This window comes from Patiria miniata, unplaced genomic scaffold, assembly GCF_015706575.1.
Source record: "Patiria miniata isolate m_02_andy unplaced genomic scaffold, ASM1570657v1 HiC_scaffold_13, whole genome shotgun sequence".
NCBI classification, from domain to species: Eukaryota; Metazoa; Echinodermata; class Asteroidea; order Valvatida; family Asterinidae; genus Patiria; species Patiria miniata.
The window spans coordinates 15,358,787-15,381,484 of NW_024037051.1; the positions used below are offsets into that span (position 1 = coordinate 15,358,787).

The 22,698-nt window shown below is 39.3% G+C and overlaps 1 protein-coding gene across 1 annotated transcript in view; it reads left to right on the top strand.

The window, feature by feature from the left end:
• Positions 1–22,466, top strand: part of LOC119721379 (nuclear receptor subfamily 0 group B member 1-like) — a 42,763-nt gene extending 20,297 nt beyond the window's left edge. The window contains exon 3 of the mRNA XM_038191439.1: positions 17,928–22,466. Within this exon, the coding sequence (XP_038047367.1) occupies positions 17,928–18,169 (242 nt within the window). The 3' untranslated portion in view covers positions 18,170–22,466. The remainder of the gene's footprint in view (positions 1–17,927) is intronic.
• The last annotated feature ends 232 nt before the right edge of the window (positions 22,467–22,698 follow it).

Genomic DNA, 22,698 nt, shown 5'->3' on the forward strand with positions numbered 1-22,698 from the left:
GAAGATCTGTGACTCAATTTCGTTTCCGACACGGTCCATTGTCGGGAAGCATGTTAACCCTGGGTGGATTACCCGTGCAGATGCTCCTAATCCCTCCCCCTGTCGGCCGAAATTAGAGGCTAGAGAGGGGAAAACAGGTCCAGACATCCCACTGCTGCCACTATTACGCAAACTCTGCCAACTCCTGTCTTGATATCGTGTTGGTTTGATCATAGGCTTGTGGGTTCGAGTCCAGCCCGGTATTACGGTGAGTGTGCCCTTGAGCAAGGCGCTTTGTCACTCCTTGCTTCTTTCCACCCAGGAGTAGATGGGTATCTGTGAGGGCAGTGTTGGTTACTGTCACTGTGAGAGGTTGATTACAGCCAAAAGTGCCGAAATGGCTGCGTACTGGCTGTGTATGCTCCCCAGGGAGTTGAGAAGGTTTCAGGAGTGTTTGCCTGTTGAACAGGGTAAATAATAATTGTAAAGCGCTTTGATACCCTGTAATATAAATGCCATTTATTATTATTTTTATAGGTGGTAAAAGTTTGTAGAAAGTTTAGTTGTCGGGAGGACCCCTGAAGCCCAAATCCTGGTCCCATGCGTGGCCAGAGCATCGTTCCCCTTCAGGTGTTGGAAACAGTCGTATTCTCATGTATAACGTGACAAAATAGACCTTTATCATGCTGCCACCATTTCAGCCATGTTCCCTGTATCCATTAATTATAAGCAATGAATGATAACGTTTTTGTACAAAAAGGAGCCGGACTATTTTTCCTTCCAGCCTTGCTTTGGTTACGTTGATACGAATGGGAACAAAATCAAGATGGCTGCAACATGATAATGGTCTATAGAGCTTGCTCTTCTTCATCATACCATGCACTCTTTCAATTTTTAATAGCACCCTACAGGCTAAACATGGAGTGAATGAAAGACAATTAGACGGCAACCAGTTGTAACTGTAACACAGTCGATTTCATGCAAAAAAATAAAATCTGTACAGAATCTGTCTAGTATACTCACATGTTTCCGTGTTCACATACTCTTCATACCTTGTTATGTATGCAACATGTACATTCAGTTCTTAGGTTTTTTTTAACCAAATTTTGGTAATGAAAAAATACAACAAAAACAACCAAGTCTGAATTTACATTAATACTTTATCAGCAATGCACAGTGTTAATTTGCATGGCTACCGTATGTGAAGGATCTAAACAAAATCGGACCTTCCATTAATGTTGTAATGACAGTTCCGGGATCATACCTTCCTACATTATTCATCAAAGGACATTTGCAACATCATCATTGATCATGTTGCGCAGACATGATTTATGCTAATTCAAGGCCTTTGATTAGATGTGCCAATAGATATATATATACAGCTAAATGTATTTTAGGCTTTGTGACGCCGCACAGTTTGCGCTGCTTGTTGTTGTTGCTTTTCGTTTAGATTGGATGCCCGTGAGGTAATCTTCCCCGCAGATGTTTTATCCATCCTGTTGCCCATGACTCTTTCTATTTTTGAGCTGGGTGTTTTTTTCCCGAGACCAAATAAGTCATGGCTTTGCAGTTTTCCTGGAAATTGGCGGGTGGCGTGGCAGGGGTTCACGGCAAATCTCGGTCCCGGCGCAACCGAGTATGGAGAAATTGGGAAATTCAAGTCGCATAAATGTTTATCACCCATGCAGATGCCGGTTTCTGTTTCCTGTGTGAACAAGCAATACTGATCATTTTCACTAATTGTCTTCTCCTGAAGACATACGGAGCATACTGTCCAAAATGTCATGTTGAAATACCACTTCTCTTCAGAACCACACAGTTTAATACAAAAATTGATTTGATTACAATGTGCTACTGCAAACCTTACACATCTTTTTCACTACTTTTTTTTTTCAGTTTAAAATTTGAAAAATAAATCTTAATTTCAGTTTATCCGTGAGTGCAAAGTCTAAAAAGTCTGCTTGATATTTCAAGATTTTGAGCTTAATTGTTAAATGAAAATGATTCACAAGGATGCAACTTTTGTTACTTATAATCTCCAATCTGGTTTGTGACAAGAAAAACTGAGTACCGTCCAGTTTTTCTAAGGACATACAAAATCTTTCTCTAAAAAATCTGTGAAATTTTGACTTGTTGCCTTTGAATTGAATCCGAAGTAACAAATTTGCCCAAGGGAAACTCCTTTTGAAATTGAATCTTTCTGTCAAGTTTGACACCCAAAAAATACAGCTAAAGTGTTTTTCTCTGAATATTGTAAAGTATTTTGGGGTAAAAAAATGATCCAGGAAACTTGATGTCATCGTTTTTATAAAAATAGCTGATTATGTCACCCTCAAGTGGGCTTGGGTTTCACAGCACCCCTCTCTGGAAAGTAGTCTGTCCCAGTGGCATCGACCGTGACTGTTAACTTTGCACAGAGCACACTGACTAGGAGTGTGTGGTTCATGGTCACTCGTTGCGTATGTTGGCACCATCTGAGCGCGCTCAGCATGCCCGTGACGTCAGTGCCTGTCGGTGCAGCGTTACAGAAATAGCATTTTTTGGGTATTGTCCCCGCGGAGTCTCTCAAAGTAATCCGCCATTACGGAGAAGTCCCATTTTTATGTCTGTGTGCTAAAAGTGTTTGCTCTTGAATAGAGGAGTGATTGTGACTTATTCAATGGATGGGATTATTTTTTTTTACCTAAATATAACTTCCAGCTTGAACAGCTGTGTGAGGTTTTCCCACGAAAAAAATGTATGTCATTTTGAATTTGAATTTGTTACAGAGAAAAGTCTTGAGAAAAAGGTAAATATGTATTGTACAGAGGAAATGCAGCCGAAAATGTGATTAGGTTTATGGATTGGGATGCAAGGAAAGAATTACAGGATTTAACAAATTTGAGTATTCAGAAAATATGGTAATCTGAAAAGACCATTTTGCTAAAATCCCTTGCATAATTTTAAAACACAGTTTCAGAAATCTCGTGTTTTTGTCTTTGTAGTATGAAATGTACTTGAACTGTCCCATACATGTAGATACCGAAACTCATCGAATATCGTTTCAGTGTGTTTTGCTTTGTGATTTTTTTTCTTCCGTTGCACTGAACTTGTTGACATGTTTACCAACATATTTTGTTTGTTTTCTTGTGGCTTTGTGCTTAACAGAAATTGGTTTACTTTACAAGTATGCCTATTTGCTAAACTATGTATTTAAAGCTAATTTGAAAACTGGAATGGTACTTAAGTTTGTGCACTAATTTGTTTGTTGACTCGTTGTGCAATGAAATGAATATCTAAAAAAAAAAAAAAAAACGATTGAATTGCTAAAAAAAAAAAAAATGCAATGAAACCACTCTACTGTAGCGAAATCACAACTGCTGATTTCCTTACATTATTTTAGAAAGCCATTTCATTTTGCGGTCTTTATTCTATCCTCCTGCTAAATCCAATTTTTTTTTTTTTGAACCTTGAAAAGATCTGAAGCCAGCGCTGCTGTTCTGTTTAAACCTCAATGCCATTGTCAAAACCCCGTCTGTGATGTGTGCTAATGAAGCTCACTGTGTCACTCATTGCCAGGCAATGGTGGAGCCAGCGGGGCCGACGTGCCAAGGCCAAAGCCATCATACACCAGGAAGATTCTGTCAAAAGAGATAGTTGTTTGATTTGACAAACTGACTGCTCGGCCTTTTTTTTCCCCCTTACTCTCCCCGAGGCCATTGAAGCAAAGTGAAAGACAGAGAGCTAGCTGTCGGATCCCGATGGCCTTGAGGTTGGCCTAGATTTGTCCATTGCCGTTTCTGAAGCACCCCCCCCCCCCCCATATCAACCAACCATGAAGCTGCTACTTGAGAGATCCGTTTTTCTTAGAACATCTTAATGGGCCATGTAGGGAGCCTTTGCTTGGATAGCAATGAATTATTCGAAATTGCCTTTTTTTCAATGAATTGTTCGAAATTGCCTTTTTTTGTTGTTGAGGGTTTTCTCATTTCATCTATACGTAATGACAGTTTGTTATGCAACCCTGGCCCCAATTTCATGGCCTCGCTAACTGTACACATGTGTCATTTCAGAACCGTCTCTTATTTTTGATCATGTGGAAATGGAATAAAAAACATTGTGTAAGACTAGGCCAAGGTCGATGTTGCCCGCTTAATTTTTATGGGTCACGGTCAGAAAGGGAAATACAGAATACAAGGAATGAGTCAGTCCGTTTATGATGAAAACAATATCTCATCAGACATCAATGCATTATGCTGTTTTGATAGTGACAAGTTGACGAGGGTACATTTTTTCCCCCAAATAATATCGATTTAAACTTCAGTCTTTCTGGACAAATCAAAGTCTAATGCAAGAATTTGGGGTTTTGTTGGGGGGCAAAGTCATGGACTTGGCCTTCTTGGCTTTTAGAATATGCTTGGTATTTCATTGAAGTATGTATGGTATTTCTTGTTTTCAAAATTGAAATTATGCCTGTTGTTTATCAATGCATCCATGCAACCGCTTTGTTTCAAAACTGAATTGAATTTGTGTCCATGATCAAAATAAATGCGATAACGATCTCACACCGGCACTGAACAAGATTCCCCTCGGAGCAGGAATGCCCGATCCTATCACCCGGCCCTGGTGGAATACTCACACCATACTGATTGGCCCAATTCTCAAGGTCAGTCGTGCCAAAGGTTGGACGGAGGACACATCAGTCTTGTCCCGTCTTGGAAGAAACCAGGTTTTGTTATTTGCTCAACTGCTGACATGTTGACATCTTGCGCGTTTCAGAAAACAGCTGTAAGCTGGGTTCGGAACAGTCCGGGAAAAATACAGTCAATCATTTGAAAAGGATTTTGGAAAGTTTTGCATGTAATATGCATGACTTGTGGTTTAAATAAAGGTAAAACATATACAAAAACAAAAAAAAAACTACCAAATTATTAGAAATACAAAATGTACCTTACTTGACTGTAAGTGAATAATAGTCTCCAGCATCCTGTGAAATCATGGCACCTGGTGTGATGTCATTTTCAAGAAAGTGGAATTTTTGTATCAATTTCCAACGATGGTCAGCCGACCATTATGTTTATGGTTAACATTAACATTTCATCTCAGAATTGGAACAACAACAGTTTGGATTCATGCGGTTGAACATTTTCCAAAAAAAATTCATTTGACTTGTTGAGCTCTCGATAGGCCGAGTCTTGACAGATATAATGCATTGTGTACTGGCACAGGACAAGAGAGGGCGCTGTTGAAGGAAAGCAGAGTGATGGTCAAGATGTTGGGCACTGCTGGAAATGTAAAGTACATTTATCAGTGTCATTGGTGAAACATAGGCATAGTTGCCTCAGTTGCCAAATTTAATCCTCCTCATCTCCTGTTAGCAGATGTGATCTAGATTCTTGCCCTTTTTTTTAAACCCGACATTTAAATACCTCCTTCAGACCTCGACTTTCCAATTAAACTTTACCCGAGATCAACACAAAAAAAACTAGAAATTGTCCATTTGTCCATGGCCTACATTTGGTTCCAGCATTTTAAAGTAATTTATTAGCCCAGTTTTCATTGACGACAATGTTTTTGATACATTCAGGTAAAGGGGGCGTGTAGGCATCAATAAAAGTGGTTCATGTCTTCGTCCTTGCGGACTAACAATGGCCGCAAAATGAGCAGTGTGGATAATTTCTCCCGTTGGCAGTCCAATATATTTCCCTCATCACTCCAACCTCGTTTTCTTCCTCTAGCTGTGGTCCCAAGGTGAAAATGATCTCGTGCTCCTTCATATTGTTTTCTTCTTTTTGGACGGACCAAAAGAAAATTGGGATGACTGGGTAAATTTGATTTGCTGTTTCCGTGAAGGAGAGGCTAAACCTTCTCATTTTTTGTCTTTCGTTTTTAGTCGTCGCTTCTTATTTTTGAAACGTTACTCTTGTTTTGCCAGTGTTCCCTTGCCCTACATTCCGCTGTTTACGTGATGCTGGCTCCTTTGTCCCCATTGTTCCCGCCGTGGAATTTAAAACGGTCCAATATCCTAATCTGCGTTGGCGAACAAAAGCCGAGTCGGGCACCTTGACCGTTTTTTTTCTCTCAGAGTCAGAGTCACCGCATTTATTATCTGTCTTAAATTCAATTTCCTCCGTTTGGGGGGAAATTTCACTTAAGACTCCAGCCTTGATCTTTTGCTGAAAATTGTCATTATATCAGCATCCCTTTTTTCTTCTTCTTTCTTTCTTGTTGAAGATGATTTCATTGGCCCACATCTTCTGTCTTGTACCCTGTATTCATAGCTTCTATTATTGACTTTGTCAACTTTTTGGGGGTCGATTTCCATGCTTGCAATTTTTTTTTTACCAATTTTAGCTTTTCAGTCTGTGTTGCTGACTGAGCTCCACCTATCTAATACCCCATCAGCTTAAAAAGGACGTCCTTTTTTAGTTTGAAACTGTAGCCTTTCAATCTGAAATGAATGATAACCTTTCCTTCTCTGATACTGTGCAGTTCCTTTTCCTGCTGAAAAAATGTCTGGCCAATTTCACGGGAAAAACTCACTGGTTCATTTGACCGATTTTGTCCCACCCCCTCCCCCCACGCACAGATGTAAATTATAAAACCCAATACCTCACCAGCACATGCTAAATGCTTTATAGCTCACAGGCTCATGAATCATTTACAGCCAATTTTATCTTCTGTGTTCCTTCAAGTTGGGCAATGTCTCGGAGGAATAACATGCACATGCAGGGCAAACTTAATTACGACATAAGTGTTCATCAAGTGCAAACTTAAAACACTCTAGGGTACTATCCCGGGGCTTGACTTTTAGCCTTTATCCATGTTTAGGGGCCAGTTTTTTCCCAATGATTATTAAAATACAATAGTTTTATCTTGGTATTTTGGCAGGGATTTCGGCATATAGGATGGAGTGGTTTTTTGGGTCTAGTTGAAATAGTCTGCCAATTCTGCAATTTTAATGTTTCGTTTGGATGAGCTTTTCCCCCTCGCCAAATAAGCAGATCGTTTTGTTTGTATGACAATGTGAATGTCATTCTCAAAAGATTTCTGTGTTCACCAGACTGACGAGTCCCCAGGCGAACTGAACAGAAACAGAAATAAATGTTGTGAACAAGGATTAAAAAAAAAAAAAAATGGCTAAATACCTCACTAGTGCTGCATTTACATCCCAAGGTTATCTTTAGTGCAATTTCATTTTCTCATGCACTTCACAGAAGAATAACCGAAAATCAATTACAAGCATTTGACACTGTACTTCGTTTCTCCTGTCAGTCGTCATGCTTAGCGAAGCTGGCAGTGTGTGGGGGAAAATGGGTTAAGTATTCGTGACGTTTGATATACGTGCTCAACCTGCGTTAAAAAATATGGCATGATCAGATGCGATCGAACAGCACGACAAACTCGCTTCTGTTACCATAGTCACATAAACCTTTCCAAATACTGTACACAACTGATTTTTTTTGGGGGGGGGGAGGTTGGCATTGGATTCCTTTACTGTTTCAATAACTCTGAGACCACGTCCTTCGCCCGCCCTCAGAAAATGAAAGCATGACGGAATTTCCGATTTGTGTCTTTTGAGCTGAGAGGTGTAAAGACCTTGGCTTATGATGCGCTCGTAGCTAAGCCAGGAGTGTTTTCACGGTCATCGATGCATCCTTGGCCCAAGATCTTGTTAGCCAATTTTTATTTTCTCCCCGTATATACACGCCTTTTTTTTTTTTACTTTCTTTTCTCTTTTTTCCCAAGCCACCACAATTCAGGGCCTTCTTGGTTTTGTTTCATTATGTGATTAAAACTGTGGCGTGTTCATCACCTTGTGCTCTCCTTGCGTAACGACACAATTTTTGTTTTAATCAGCTTCGGCAATTCGCTCTGACCAGCCCGGCATTCTTAACTTGATTGAAAAATCGCCATTTTGAACCTCGCATGTTTAATGGGCGTGATTCAGTGACTTGCAATTTTTGGGTAGACGGGTAAGATCCAGTCTCTGTTTTCCATCGAAATAAACTTTCAGAAGTTGTGTAGAAAATTCACAACGGCTTTCTTTTATCGTACTTGACCTCTTGTTTGTAAAACTGAAATTTAAAAAAAAAGCAAATCTTCTTGTTAACCCTTGTGGCTCAGATTATACCTACATGAACATTGGGTCATTGTCTGATTTCAGATGTTGCAACAATTAACACTACAATTTTTTTTTGTTGAAACAGAAGTTATAGGTACACGTACTTAACCATGTGCCACAAATGGAAAAGAACTTTTTCACAAATGAAGCTTTTGATAGATCAACCCTAAAGCCCACCTCAATCCTCCAAAATCCTCCTGGCAGTTTTGGAGGATTTTGGAGGATTGAGGATGAATGGTGTTTGGGAAACATGAGGATTTTGAAGGATTGAGGATGAATGGTGTTGAAGCACATGAGGATTTTGGAGGATTGAGAATGAATTGTGTTTAAAGAGGAGGAGGATTTTGGAGGATTGAGATGAATGGTGTTTGAAGAGGAGGATTTTGGAGGATTGAGGCCCTGGGTATCCTTCATTTAAACATAAGTGCACAGTTTTGGAGGATTTTGGAGGATCGAGGATGGTTCCTAGCAAAAAGGGCCTAGGGGGTTAGGATTGCTACACTCTCCAAAGCACTTCAGTATTTGCACATTTTGCTTGTAAAGTCAATGGCCTGTAAGAGAGCAAGGGTTACACTGTAGTCACCCTTGCCCCGGCTCTTTAGTGATATCTCTTACCACATTGTCAGGATTGATGCCGAATTTAGGCGTAAAAAGCACAAGAGGGGAAATGTCGAGACTTCCTCAATAGTCCTCCCATCAGCGAGCACACATCCTTGACACCCTAGCCCAAGGAAATTGAGAATTACACCTTAAGCATGACCGATTTGTGTAATCTTAAGCTGAGCTGGCTCCGCCCATTCCCCCCCCCCCCCCACATCAGTGCTGTAGGGGGGGAAATATGGATTGTAAATGGTGGATTGAAACGGGTGGTTGGGGTGGTTAACCGGCCCTTTGCCTTTCATCTGACAATGGTGTTTTTCGAAGATTACTGGAAAGAAATTCCAAAGCCCACATTGTAGTAGTATCCTGAAATAAAGGTCGTACAGTGGACCCATTGCAAATTTAAATGTACTGCTTCAAGACTTGGTCTCTCAAACAGAGAGGGTCCCTTCGCACAGCCAGCCACCCCTCCCCCTTCCTCAACCCCTCCTCCTTCAACCCCTCCTCACCCCCTCCTGTAGAAATGTCTTAAATTACATGTAGACTTCAAATCTTCAGCCACCCCCTTTAAAACAAAATCCTATATATAGGCCTTCCAAAACTGTCCCTAAATCCTATTGGATTTGTGCAGAGATCATTGAGGGCGCTCTTTATTCCCAACAGAAATTGTTTTATGTCTCTATAATTACTCAACTTTGTTGTCCATACATAAGTGCACTTGGACACAATTTCATTTTCTCACCACCCCGTTCTGTCTAATTGGCAGCTTCGCTAGTTAGGAGATTTCATGTGAAACTCAGCTCCTCTTGGCGGGCATGCAACTTTTCCTCGGATCCGCTGATTTCCTCGTTTTTTATGTCTCACGAATGCCATTACAAATTGAAAAACACTGTACAAAGTCTTGCGTGGTTTGAAATTTCCTTGTTTTTTTTCTAAATTCCCAGTTGCATACCCGTCTTGAGGAATTTGTTTTTTTTTCATTTATAACTTGGCATGTGGTTTTTCCAATATCCCGACTTAGGTGAGTTATTATTTTTTGTAAATTTTTTTTTTTTCTTTTTCTTTCCCCAACACATTAAATAGAATGCAAGATGAACAAATTGATTCCAAGGCACAAAAAGACTTCAATAAAACCCCCAAACCGTAGCGAAAATTGGCGCCGGGTATTTTGTTTTTTAGGTTACATTACCATGAAGAGGAAGTTTCCATTAAAAAAAAACAGACATGAGTGTTTTGTCTGAAACTAGATCAAGGCCTTCTGTCGCAGACTCCGGTTTCAACTGCACTTGGCTGGAGTTTTCATCATGAACAAATTAACAATAGCAGGCGCAGCCACTGGTTCAAGGCCGGCGCTGTGAATATTTGCAACCTCGAAGCCGGAAAGATGGGGAAAATATTATGTGGTCTGTGTTCTGAACGTTATACTGGGAACCTATTGGTTCTGTGCGGGGAAAATCACAGATTAAATTTCATTTGCAGAAACGCCTCCTTTGTCGTTAAGGAGAATTGAGAAGTTGAAAAAAAAAAAAAAAAAGTGCATGGTTCTCAAAATTGCCATCCAATACAAAGGATTTTTTTTTTTTTAAAGATTGTTTTTTTTTTTAAAGTAAACAAGCCATAACTAGCTTAAACGAATGTAATGAAAGAAGTTTCAAGTTTACCAGACTATTTACAGATTATAATTAACTGTATAATCCCTGAGGAGTTTTTCCTTGTAGCACTTTCAGTCCCTTTTCCCTGAAATCCAACAAAAAAAATCCCTAGACTTGTTGTTGAATGCATTGTGGATGGTTTCACTGGCCAGAGCAGTTCAACAGAGGGCAGCAGACAGATATTTAGACATGCTTGACTGAGAAATTTCTGAGAGCAGCTCCATGGTTTTCTGCACATGTATGTACATGTACATTTTCCCTGTAATAAAACAAGGAGACAAACTTGAGCAGTAAAGAAACATGAAGGATTCAGATATACATATTCCTACATGTAATAATCGCGAATGTTTTGGCAATGTGTTGCATACAAAACGTTCACATCCATCTGTAGTAAGCCGTACGTGTCATAAAATTTGACCGAAGAACATTTCTGGTGATCAAATTATACTGTTGAGGTTAAGAATAGTTCAACTACATATGGCATTGCATTGTAAATGTACATGAATTGGGATTAGGAATATCATCACAGTGGCTGGAAAAATACTGCATCATCATCCCTGATAAAAAAAATGTGTGAATATTTTTTCCCATGTTTTCTAGCATCAACAAGTGGCTACGTGTGAAAATCTCTTTTGTGGTTGGCAAAAAACTTGTCGTAATTCAACATTTTGGGGAAGAATTATATTTAGCTTTTCCCGTATTTCATATTGCACTGTATTCCTCTGATTGCATATTTAAGCATTTTCTTGCCAAGTAATTGAACATGTGCTGTCACCAGTCAAAACAGAAATGTAAGTTGCCCCACGTCCAAATTTCTAGTAAAAAAAAGAGAGCAAAAACAAGTAAACCAAAATGGAACTGAAACTAAAAAAGTGGTAAATAAGAAACAGACAATTGAAAACAGTAAATAAAAACATGTTTAAAGCCACAAAGCACATTCTATCTTGGTCATTATGGCATTATCACAATGCTCGAGTGATCATGTTGTTTCATGGTAAGATGGCCCACTCATTATTTCTCAGTATTTTTCCGTGGGTGTTCGTATTGTAGTTCTTGCTGGCACTGACTTGTTTTTGCCATGTGTAATGTGGCCTTGTTGATCTGTTGCCCCCCCCCCTTAAAAAATGAAGCAAACAACGCACAGTCTCCGGTGTTTGTTGCCTAATTAGTGTCCAACTAATAACGAATCACTCAGGAATCATTTTAAGGTTTGGTCCAGTTCATTACGCCCGACCGACTGACCGGCGGAACATACTGCATGCATATATTGCATTGCATGTCCATTAGCAACACATTTTGCAAGGCCATTTTGGGGGAGAGCTGAAAGCGGTGTTACATAATGCATCCCACGCAACCAAACACAGCCTACAAACACATACTAGATGTCCCAAGGTTAAATTCATGAAAGGTTTTCTCTCTTCCGTTTATCAAAGGGATATATTCATGAGCATGCACAATGGACTATGTTGTTGCATCATGCAAAAAAAATGTTGGAATGTTGACTTTGTCACAGTATTCAATCATAAAAGTTGGCACCTTTTTTTTCTTCTTTTGGCTCTAGTCTTTTATCATCCATAGCCTAGGGCCATGGTTTCGATTTTATATTTACACAACTGGGGAATTTCCCCCCCCCCCTTTCACAATTTCATTTTAAAATTTTCAAGGCTTAATATCTCACAGTAGCCAGATATTCATTCGGCATGCGTGGCCTTCAGTGCAGTGAGTCAAAAGTCCTGCCCATTCCATTGGCTGATAGTTGGCATTCCTTTCCAGTAAACCCCGCCCACTTTCATTGTGCTTGGCCAATCAGTGGCTTCAGGGATGACTTGTTGCCAAGGTGAGCCTCCAGATGAATGACAGTAGTAGTGACTGGTCAGTGTCCTGCAGTCACCATCAGGGCCAGATAGTAATTATCATGCAAATCATCTCCAGTAACTAGGATATCTTTGTTGTTGTTTTTTCCCTCCCAAATACTCCCCGCTGAAATTTCAACCTTGGAAGGAGATCACTGAATTAAGATGACCAACCTTAGTCAAACAAGTATATTACATAGATGGCCAGTGTGTGGTCTATCAGGCAAATTCTCCCCTAACTAGTGTCACACATGGGTGGATCTAGATCAGCCCGAACTAATGAATAATTCATCAAGGACACATGAGGACTCTTGATCTGTGCGTGGTTACGGAGCCCTCTCATTGGATAACAGTGATACATCCTGTGGCTTATTACCTGGCTCACCACCAAGTATTGCTGCATAACCCGCTCCACCAGTCAAACTCACTGGACGGTCGTGTGGAACTCTTGTCCCATTAATATCATCGGACAGGCTGTACACAGATACCTATTGTGCCGCACATACGTGTAGCAGCGCACGTGGGCAGTTTTCAAAGCTTGTGTCACAACTGAGTTTTCACATGTTTCTTCAGGCGCTGGCTTGGTGTTGAACCAGTTTGGTAAAACCACAATTGAACAGTGGAGCGTGTTGGATTCTTAGCTGGCTGTTTTTCCCGTCACTTTGTTCTGCAATTCTGTATTGGGCAACAACTTTCTGCGTCCTGTCTACCTACAAGCCACCCATGTACATCTGTCATCACTCTGTCACAAGCCATCATACAGTGGGATAACTATCATCAAGTCTGTCTGCAAACTTGCAACACAAGAGCCTAACATTTGTACCAAATCTCCGCTACAAGGAAAGAAAGAGTTGTTGCAACTGGATTATTGGCATCAACCATCAAACCGAGTTTCAGCCATCGCATCTGAGCAGAATTACTCTGGTGAGATTCTGACTGTTTTCTTGTGGGAGCAGCGTAACCCTGACACCCCTCCTGAGATGTACATCATGTCTGATGCCTACGTTGAGTCCAGTCAGCCCCTCAACCTCGTCCAGCCGTCCAAGAGCAAAGCCAAGATGATGGCCCGAGCCGCGGCTGCGGCCACGCAGTGGTCAGCGGTCCACCACGTCGACTCCGGCTGCCACTGTCCGCAGATAGACTCAAAGAGCTCCATCTTGTACCGACTGCTAACGGACAGTTACTACAACGGGGCTCCCTGCTCCTGCACCAGCCCCCACTGCCTCAACGGTCTACCGAGCCCCAGAGAGAGCAAACTGAAGATACTCCTGGAGGAATCGAAGAAACAGGCCGTGCAATCATAGCAAGAGACAATTCCTCATTCGGAGAGAGAGAGAGAGAGACAGTTTGTAGTGACTATCAAACCAGTCATGCTTTGAGTATGTACATGTATTTATTTATCATTATTTATTGGTTGCATTCGACTTGAAATCGTGTGCAGCGACATCCCCACCATTTAACTTGTTGTGTTTTAATGAATGTTTGATGGAGAATTAATTTAAATATATTAATATAGGAAGAAAAGAAGCTTGTATATATGGTTATTAAAGCAAAGAGTTTATGGTACAAGTATACCTGTTGGTTGTGGATAAAAGACAACTTTTCTTGTTTCGTTTTGGTTAAGTTCTGTTCTTCAAATTCTGACAATGTTTCCAAAGTGAATGAGAATACGCTCACTTGTTTCAAACTGTGTCAATGCACTCGTTGATAGTTTTTTGAGTTTTTGCTTCAGATTTGGGAGACGACACTACACTGTCTCAAAGTTCTTTACTAAAAATACTTTGTTTAATTTGACTCGGTATTTTAAAAATGTCTACTCACATTGAGTACAAAATGTCTTCTTTTTTTTAGTAGTACATGCACCACACATCGTCAGAACTGTTGTGTTAATGCCTTTAAGAACCCACGGCAATTTTGTTCTCAATTTTGGTGTTTAATCTGAACATTTCTACACAGGCATAGAAGGCCTAACATGTGCATCGTGTTCTGTTTTGTCACAAGTTAATTTGCCAAGTTTGTTTTATTTCTGTGGTTCCAGAAAACAACTTCAACTAGGCAAAAGCTGACATTTAAAACAACTTTAATGGTTATATTAATGTTCATCCACTAAACTAAAGCATCTTCCCACTGTTTGATGTACAGTGTACAGGTTTTGCTGTTAAGCAATGCATGCGCAGCTGTATGTCCATCGAAGAAAAAAACAGTTTATTTTTGTTTGGCTGTTTTTGCCAGAATTGTTACTTTCTTGAAAATTCGACTGCTTAACAGTCTGGTGAGCATATTCAATTGTGATCTTAACAAAGTAATACATTCATGTTCCCTCTTTGCCTACGCGCACAAAAGGAATGTTTGGGGGGTAGTTCCGGGGTATTTTGTCTGGTTTTCTGGGAACAGTGATCCTTTTGTTGATTTGTGGCACATCGTGGAACATTTTTAACTTCATGTACAAACAACACATTTTCATGTGCCAGACTGTGAAACTTACAGATCACTCTAGTTATTAATAGCATTTATGTTTACCCCATTTGTTCCCTTTTTTAATGGATTCAGTGTGTACTGAAGTTCTCAATTTAAAAAAAAATTGACAATATCTAGCGACGATATCAACTTTGTTTACATCCATGTTTATATACGTAGATTCACATTATTAGTTGTAATATTTTCTTAACTAAACATTCATTGTTCTTTGTAATATCTGATGACTGCCCCCAAAAATTACAAAAAAAGTAAAAGGCCTTACACCCCTGTAATTGCAAAACCAAACAAACAATTGCATTTTTTGAGACATGATTTAGAAATTTTCTCTGAAAAGGCTTCAAACTCATGTCGAAATCTGACGAAAAGCTTATTTTCCCCACTAATTGTCAAAATATCTCGAAGGATCATATTTCTGTTGATGGCAATTACCTTAATGGAAATTGTGTCTGATCGTGTGACTTCGTGTCCATGCAAAAAACAATTTAGTAAAATGGTTGGTCTTTTTCCCACCGTGTTCTCTATTATGTTTGAACCGGGCTTTTCTGTTTCATTTTCTTTCCTAGTTGTCTCGAGGACATAAACCACTGTATGTCAGTTCAGATTTTTTACAAATGACTGGGTTTTTGTAACAAACATCGGGATGCATGTGAATATTATAAAAAGTGAACATTAAAAAGATCAAACATTTGACGAAATAAAAGTTGGGCTGAAAAGAGTTTATTTTGATTTAGTTGTTCAGTGTTACATGTACAGAGGAATTGATACTTCTTTTTAAAGTTTTTTAAAGCGAACTTTGAATACTTTTTTATTTCCCCCCCCCCCCCCTGTTTTTCTTTGATATCTCTCAATGTTCATGCGTCATGGTTTCATCTAAAAGAAATAAATTTTGCATTGCATTGAATTGAATTGAATGAAATAATTAAAAACCCTGTTAAAAAAAATACCTCAAATAATTTTGGAATCACAACAATGAAACTCTCACTGCCTCTAATGTTGAAACAAAGTAATTTTTTTTGCCATGTAATTTAGACAAAGACGACCATGAATGCTAAATAAAGACAAGGATCTTTGTGTTGTTTTGGGGTTTCAGCAGAACCGAAAATACAGCCCGGCCTTGCCAGTAATGACTAGCACAAGTCTGGATGGCCTTGCGCAGAAATCAGACGGCCCTTATTATTTTTTTTTATGCGCCCTGCAGTAATCAACATCTGGCCTTGTTGTTAGCGTAGCTGGGACTAACAGTAATGACCTTGGCAGGCTGACGTCCTTGAGTGCTTCATCGTCCTTGGAAGAGAGAGAGAGTCAGCCATGTGTTTTTTCCCTCCCTTTCTATTTTTCTAAAACATTATTTTTTCTTTCTGTCTATGGGAACAAGGTTGTCCTTGCTTGTGCCTGCCTCTGATTGGTTCCCTCGTCCGAGGCCAGCCCCGGTTGACCAATCACGGAGCAGGACTCAGGGACGGGGCATTGATTTACCGGTTGTTGCATTTTGTTGTTTTTTTTGGTTGGCATTCGTTCCCATCCCTCGGTGTATTTTTAGTGTCCGCTCACTCCGCGCGCCGCGCTTGTTTGGACTGTTTCAGGCAAGCGTGAGTAAGCCTAGCCCCGTGTTTGTACATCTCGGTTGTTAGAACAGTTTGGCCTTGGTTTGATGGGAGTAAAAACAGCAGGGGTTATTGGTAATCTTAGTCAGGGGATGAATCCCCGAGAGCAAGTTTATGGGCTCCCCGGGGAACAATGCATAGAAATAATTTGATTTTGAGTAGCATATGTTTGTTTTTGTCCATTGCCACGCAAGTCAATCATAATCATTGTCAGTGGGTTTTTAATTTCCTCATCTGCTGACTGTATCAGATGAAATTCTAAACAGAAATCGGAATAGATTTTTTAAATTTTTCAGCATTCCTTCCAATTTTGTTTCAAAAAAAAAATTAGAAATTCAGCCAGGTAATTCTACCTCTGGATATTGACTAACATGGAATAATCTGACCATAGAGCAATGCCACCCCAATGGGGGCTGAGAGTTGCTGAAGACTGTAAAACTTTATCCTCTATCTCCTGACTCGCATTTTGTGCCTGCTTTCATTTTGTCCCTCAAGTTCGCCAGGAACAAGCAATATCCCCAATATAACGTGAGTTAACAAAGAAGGTTTTTTTCAAGGGTCTACAGTTTTCAAAGAGTGGTCTCTTTTATGTTTCTACTAGGTTGTCCTTCGTGTGTGTGTGTGTGTGGGGGGGGGGGGGTGTGATAGACCGTTGAGGTTAGTCCATCGTGCGTGCAGGGCCCAGACAATGCACACAATGCGCACCAGTGTGCAGCATCTTCTTGAAATTAATCACTTGAAATTAATTAGTCATGGTACCACACCATGCTTAATTAGACACACAAGATGTACGACCGGGCTGCAGCAATAATGGATCATCTGTTTATTCTTCTTTCTTTCTTATTTTTTGTTTAATCGTGACACTCGGCGAATGACGCACAGGGATGACATGATGGGTAAACATTTGTGCTATGCACTGAGTAACATTGGACAGTTGATTGACAGACTCTTTCGGCATGGGCGTCGCCAGGATTTTTTCTTGGGGGGGGGGGCAAAGCACATTTTTTCCCAAAAAAATCCCTATTTTTTCCCAGCATTTTCCCAATTGATCATTTTTGGAGGGTGGAAAGGGATATTTGCCCCCCCCCCCCACCACCCATTAAATTAGCAAATATTAAATATGATTTCGCCCCTCTTTTTCTTTTTCTTTTTCCTTTTTTTGTGTTTTTTTTGTGGTGCTCGTCAAGGGGGGGGGGAGACAAGCCCCCCCCCCCCCTCGTGATGCCCATGTCCTTCGGTATCTCAATAAAGCATTGTTTGATTCAGGTCAGAAGCGACATGTCTAATGACAAAAGATCTGATTTTGTGATTGAAATTGACGTCGCTTCCTCAAAAGACTGAGATTTTGGGATTTCTCATTTGTTATTTGATCAAATGCATGTATCGCATCTTTCCAATTCAAAGTTGTAACCTTAACATGTGTTAAGTCTGAGATTTGGATGATTTTCCTCTGAAATGAGAGAGATAAACATTCTTTCATAGGAAAATCTGAAAGCTTTAGCCTTTAACATATGGCATCATCATGATGAATGAAACTGTTTTTTTTTTTTGGTTCCTATATTTCTAGATGAACAAATGTGTTGTGGAAACAAACAAAATAATAACAGTGCACATTCGTTAATATCTGTCTCTGTTCTGTTTCTCTGTTTGTGTACAGATATTCCAGGCTTGGTAGACCCCGCTATGGTGGAGACCCTTCAGAGCGAGGCCCAGCTGCGTCTGAGCGAGTACGTGGCGGCCACGCGGCCCCGGGACCCCTTGCGCTTTGCCCGGGTCCTGCTCAGTCTTCCCCCGCTGCGCAACATCCGCTCCCGCGTCATCAGCCAGCTCTTCTTCCGGGAGCTGATCGGCGGGGTGCCCATGGAGGACCTGCTGGAGCAGATGATGACGGCGCACTGAGGACATCACGAAGGGGGACTCGACGTCCTCGTTTCCTTCCCCTGACGTCCTCTGTTGAGACGCGACGCTCTGGAGAAAAATCAGAGATTCATTCCAATGAGCGTTGGCAAGATGGCCATCTTGGGTTTGATGATTATTTATTTATTTGGGGCTATGACCTCCCAGACATGTTTCTATAGATGATGCATTTTTTGTTTAATCCTGCAGAAAGGAGGATATTTTTAAGAACACTGCTGTATTTCACTGTATTTCTTCAGGTTGATTTCTTGAAAAGTGTTAGCCATCCTGTGCCAACCTGTAGGTAGTCAACAACAATATCAACTCAGTAGAGAGTTGCACATCATATACTTTGATGAAAGACAGCCTAGGTTCTGAAAGTTCTCAATTTGTTTCCATGAAAATTATTTTTAAAAAAACAAAAAAAAATAGAACTTTAGACGGAAAAGGAAACCAATAAAGTTTGTAACTGGGAGGTCAAGTGTCGCAAACCCAAGCTGTGCAAATTTCAAAACTCATTGGAATATATGCCAACTTTGAAGCCACCGAGTTTAATGACCAACATTTGTTACTTGAATTTAATTTAAAAAAAAATAACAACAAAAACAAATTGGAAGATACAAATGTGTACAAACTGCAAAGTGGAATTCATATTTTATGTGTATAACAAAATTGTATCCTGCATTAATAATAGGGGGGAAGGAACTGGTTGGCCAGTCTATCATGTTCAATGTCATGTGAGAAATCTAAGATTGTAAAATCAGAGTTATTGCACAATGGTAATCCAAGAAAAAAATATGAGCACTCAAAACAAAACCACCTAAATGGAAAAACTGGGGAATTTGTTACCATTTTACTGAACGCAGTATTTTTTTTAATCGTGCATACTGTCGTCACATTATTGCATCCCTTTTGGATAGTAACCAGTTTGTTGTGTTGCACTTACGGTTGAGTTCAATAAGCCCGTTTGGTGTTTCAACTGTGCGTGCGTTGCGCACAATGATATGGGTCACATGTCATTCGGGATAATCAAATGCTCTTCGAAGGTGCATGAACGCGCAAGGAGACGATCGCGAGACGCTCGCGCGTTAATTACAAGCAGAATGGGTATTCGCCTAACATCGTGTAACATCGCGTCAGTGATTTTATCCTGAATGACCTTTGACCTGGACTACGTCATCGAGACACCGAACTGGCTTAATACATGTACTTTACTCATGCTTTTGCTGCACATAAGGACCAGGAAATGCAAAATGATCATAAATGTTTCAATTATTTAACCAAGTTGGTTCTAACAAAAAAAAATCCTGCAAAACCCACCGTTTAATTAATGTAGCTCTCTTTACTCAATGCTCGTTATTCAAAGCAGACCAATTTACAGAATATATTTGCTAGAGAAAAAATAGAGATGTTCCACGTGTTCACTGAGCTTAATCATGGAAATTTAATTTGTTTTGTTTTGAAGTATTTGTCGTACACGCATAGTATTACAATTGTTTTTTGAGATACAAATCGCTGATTTTGATTTGATTTGATTTGATTGTATCAGATTCAAAAAAAAAGAAGAAGAAGAAAACTTAAGATGCTAACATTTATCTTTCAGAAGGTAAACAGAAGTCTAGATTGCAGCTGGTTCATCAGTCACCTCATTTGAAATTTTAACTTTGGGAAAGATTGTTGCATCCTGACGCCACTTTTTTTCATCGTATATTATCTCAATGATGGTCAGTCATTGCACAAAAATGTCGAAAAGGCATGAATCTGGGACTGAGAAACATTTCCATTTTCCAATTTTGTTGAGAACATACTTTGAAAATGCAGTCGACTCTCCATAGACTTTGCACACGACGAAAGAAGTGGCGTCTGGATACTACTTTCTTTCCCGACTTTTTTTTTGGGGGGGGGGATGATGAGGAATCTTTGAAAATTTGGCTTTGGAAATCTATGCATACAGGTGATTTTAGAAAATGTTTATTTATTGATAGGGCCGTCAGAAGACAGGCTGCCGTATACTGTACAGTAAGACTACTCGATCTCTCCCACCTAAAGTTGTAATCAAGGCAAGCGATATGTACAGAGTTTTTAAAGTATTTGGAGTTTCTCAGAAAAAAAAAGTAAAACAGAGGATTACTTGATTAGTGTATGTATTTCGTGTTGTGTGTAATTGTTGTTTTGGTCCGTTTTTTTTGTTTCAAATGGCTTAAAAGTCAGTGTTGTGCCAGTGTGGTCTGTGATGCTGTGATGATGACACTGTTCAAAATAGTGCCGTAATTTAAATTTAGGTAAAATATCTGGCTCAACGTTTACTCAGTGCCAGCAGGTTTCTAGTTACTAGAGATGCCGTACAGATTTGGAAGTAAAAGGAAGTCACATAATTGCTTTCTGGCTTTTTGTTTTAAATGTTTGTTTGTTCACATGTTAAATTGCAGCTTGACATGTTTCCACTTCCGTTTGAGTTCAGACTACACACAGAACTTCTCGTTAATTATATTATGTTGTGAAGCAGATAATTTGAACAACAGGAAATGCACTGTGGCCTTGTCAGTGAACGCAAGGTTTTTCCCTTCGTCACCATGGTGACAGTAAAGAGATAAAAAAAATACAAGGGACACTGCAGTGACGATGTTCAGATATTGTTGTCGTAAAATGTGTGATTAGACAGATTTGTTTCACTCATAGATTCTGCTTTTTCCACATGTTTTTACTTATCTTATTCAAATTCAAGAATTCACGATTGTTACATATTCCGTCAGCAATATGCCGCATTTTGTATAAGACGCTTTGCGATGTTTCAGTTTTGTTTTGCTTTCATATTTAGTAAAAAAAAAAACATCCAGTGTGTTGCTTGGAAAACGTTTCGAAATTGAAAGATGTTTTCAAAAGTAATGAGTCTTAATAAAAAAGTATTGAGAAAGTTCCAAAAAGGGGACAGTTGTAAAAAGGAAGTGTTGTGGGTTATTTATAAACCCAGATTATTTATTGCGATTAGTAAAGACTATTTATGATTGGAGGAAAAAAGTTAGTAAAAAATAATCAACAATTCTGCTCAATGCCTTATTTTTATGTTTGTGTTTACAGTACAATGGAGTAGATACGCAAGACTTACAGAAACGTTTCTTGTATCACAAATGGATCAAAAGTTATTCTTCATTTTTTAGTACGTGTAAGATGCAGATTTTGTGTTTGAAAGCAAAGTAGGAAAGAGAACATGTCCTTTTACTGAAATATCGCTGCAGGCTTAAGACTAAGAGAACAATAATATTCCAAAATGGAGGGAATGAGGAAAAGATTGAGCGATAATAGTTCTCGAGTCAAGAAAGAAAAAAAAATCAGAACAGATATTTTTTTGTTGTTTAAACACCTGAGCCTCACTGAAATACTGCTTGTTTATTGTTTGTAGTTGTATTAATGAAACACAGATTATAGTGTATAAATATTTAAACTTAAGATTTTTTGCATTTTCCCCCGTTGTTAACAAAGACTTTCTGTGTTTGTTCGCCTGTAAATAAGTTCGAGAAGAGAATAGTTGGTTGTTTGTTTGTTCATATTTATTAACTTCACTTTGTCAACATTTATACTTTTACAAGACTCTACAAATGCACACCATAGTTTGTTTTTCAATGTCCTTTTTTTGTCAACTTTGTTATGAACCAGCAGAAATGGAATGGAGGAAATCAAGGTATCGCTTAAGTGGGTTGGGGGGGGGGGGAGGTGTTGATACACTCTTGTTCCCCATCTTTCCTGAATCTGGGTTACTGAACTAGAAGAGTCAAGATGCAATATTCAAGGCAAGATGACAGGTAGAATTCCCCACACACTCTCGACTATTAATCATTAACCAAGTACAGATAATTTATTTCTTGAATCGGGTACAGGTTAGTAGTGCTCTGATGCCCCCCCCCCCCCTTCAGCTTGTTTGATAATAATTTTCCCTTTCTCATAAAACTAAGATCCCTATTTTCAAGTTCAAAAAAGAAGACAAAGTCATTTGTAAATACGTAGCACTAGTTCAAACTAGTTCAATAGTATATTGGACTTTTAAACATAAAAGTATTGTCTGTAATAACTCAGTAATTTTTTTTTTATTTCTTATTTTTGAAATCACTTCGTGATGTAACAGCCAAACAAGGCGAGATCCTGTTGCTTAAGGGAAAACCATTTGATTGGTTGATCACTGTGGATTTTGTTTACTTTTTTTGTGCAAACAGAAATTCTTGTGTCTGCGTGTTGTTGTAAGGCTTTATTCTTTGTGTCGTTGGTGAAAAATAAAATCAGACAACAGAACTGTACAAAACAAGAACTTGACTCTTGTGCTTGTTAAAGTTGCTGTTCATGTCATAGCTTATTGCCATACATGGTTCCTCCCCCACCCCTAAAAAAGTGCACTGCAGATAACCTTTAATTTCTCAAAAACTACTTAACTTGATAATTTCATCTTGATGGAGCATATTAATTATACTCTTGTGTATAATCAGTGAAAATGCCATGGAAATCCGTTCTTGCAAACTAGAGATCTAACAGATTGTAAAAGG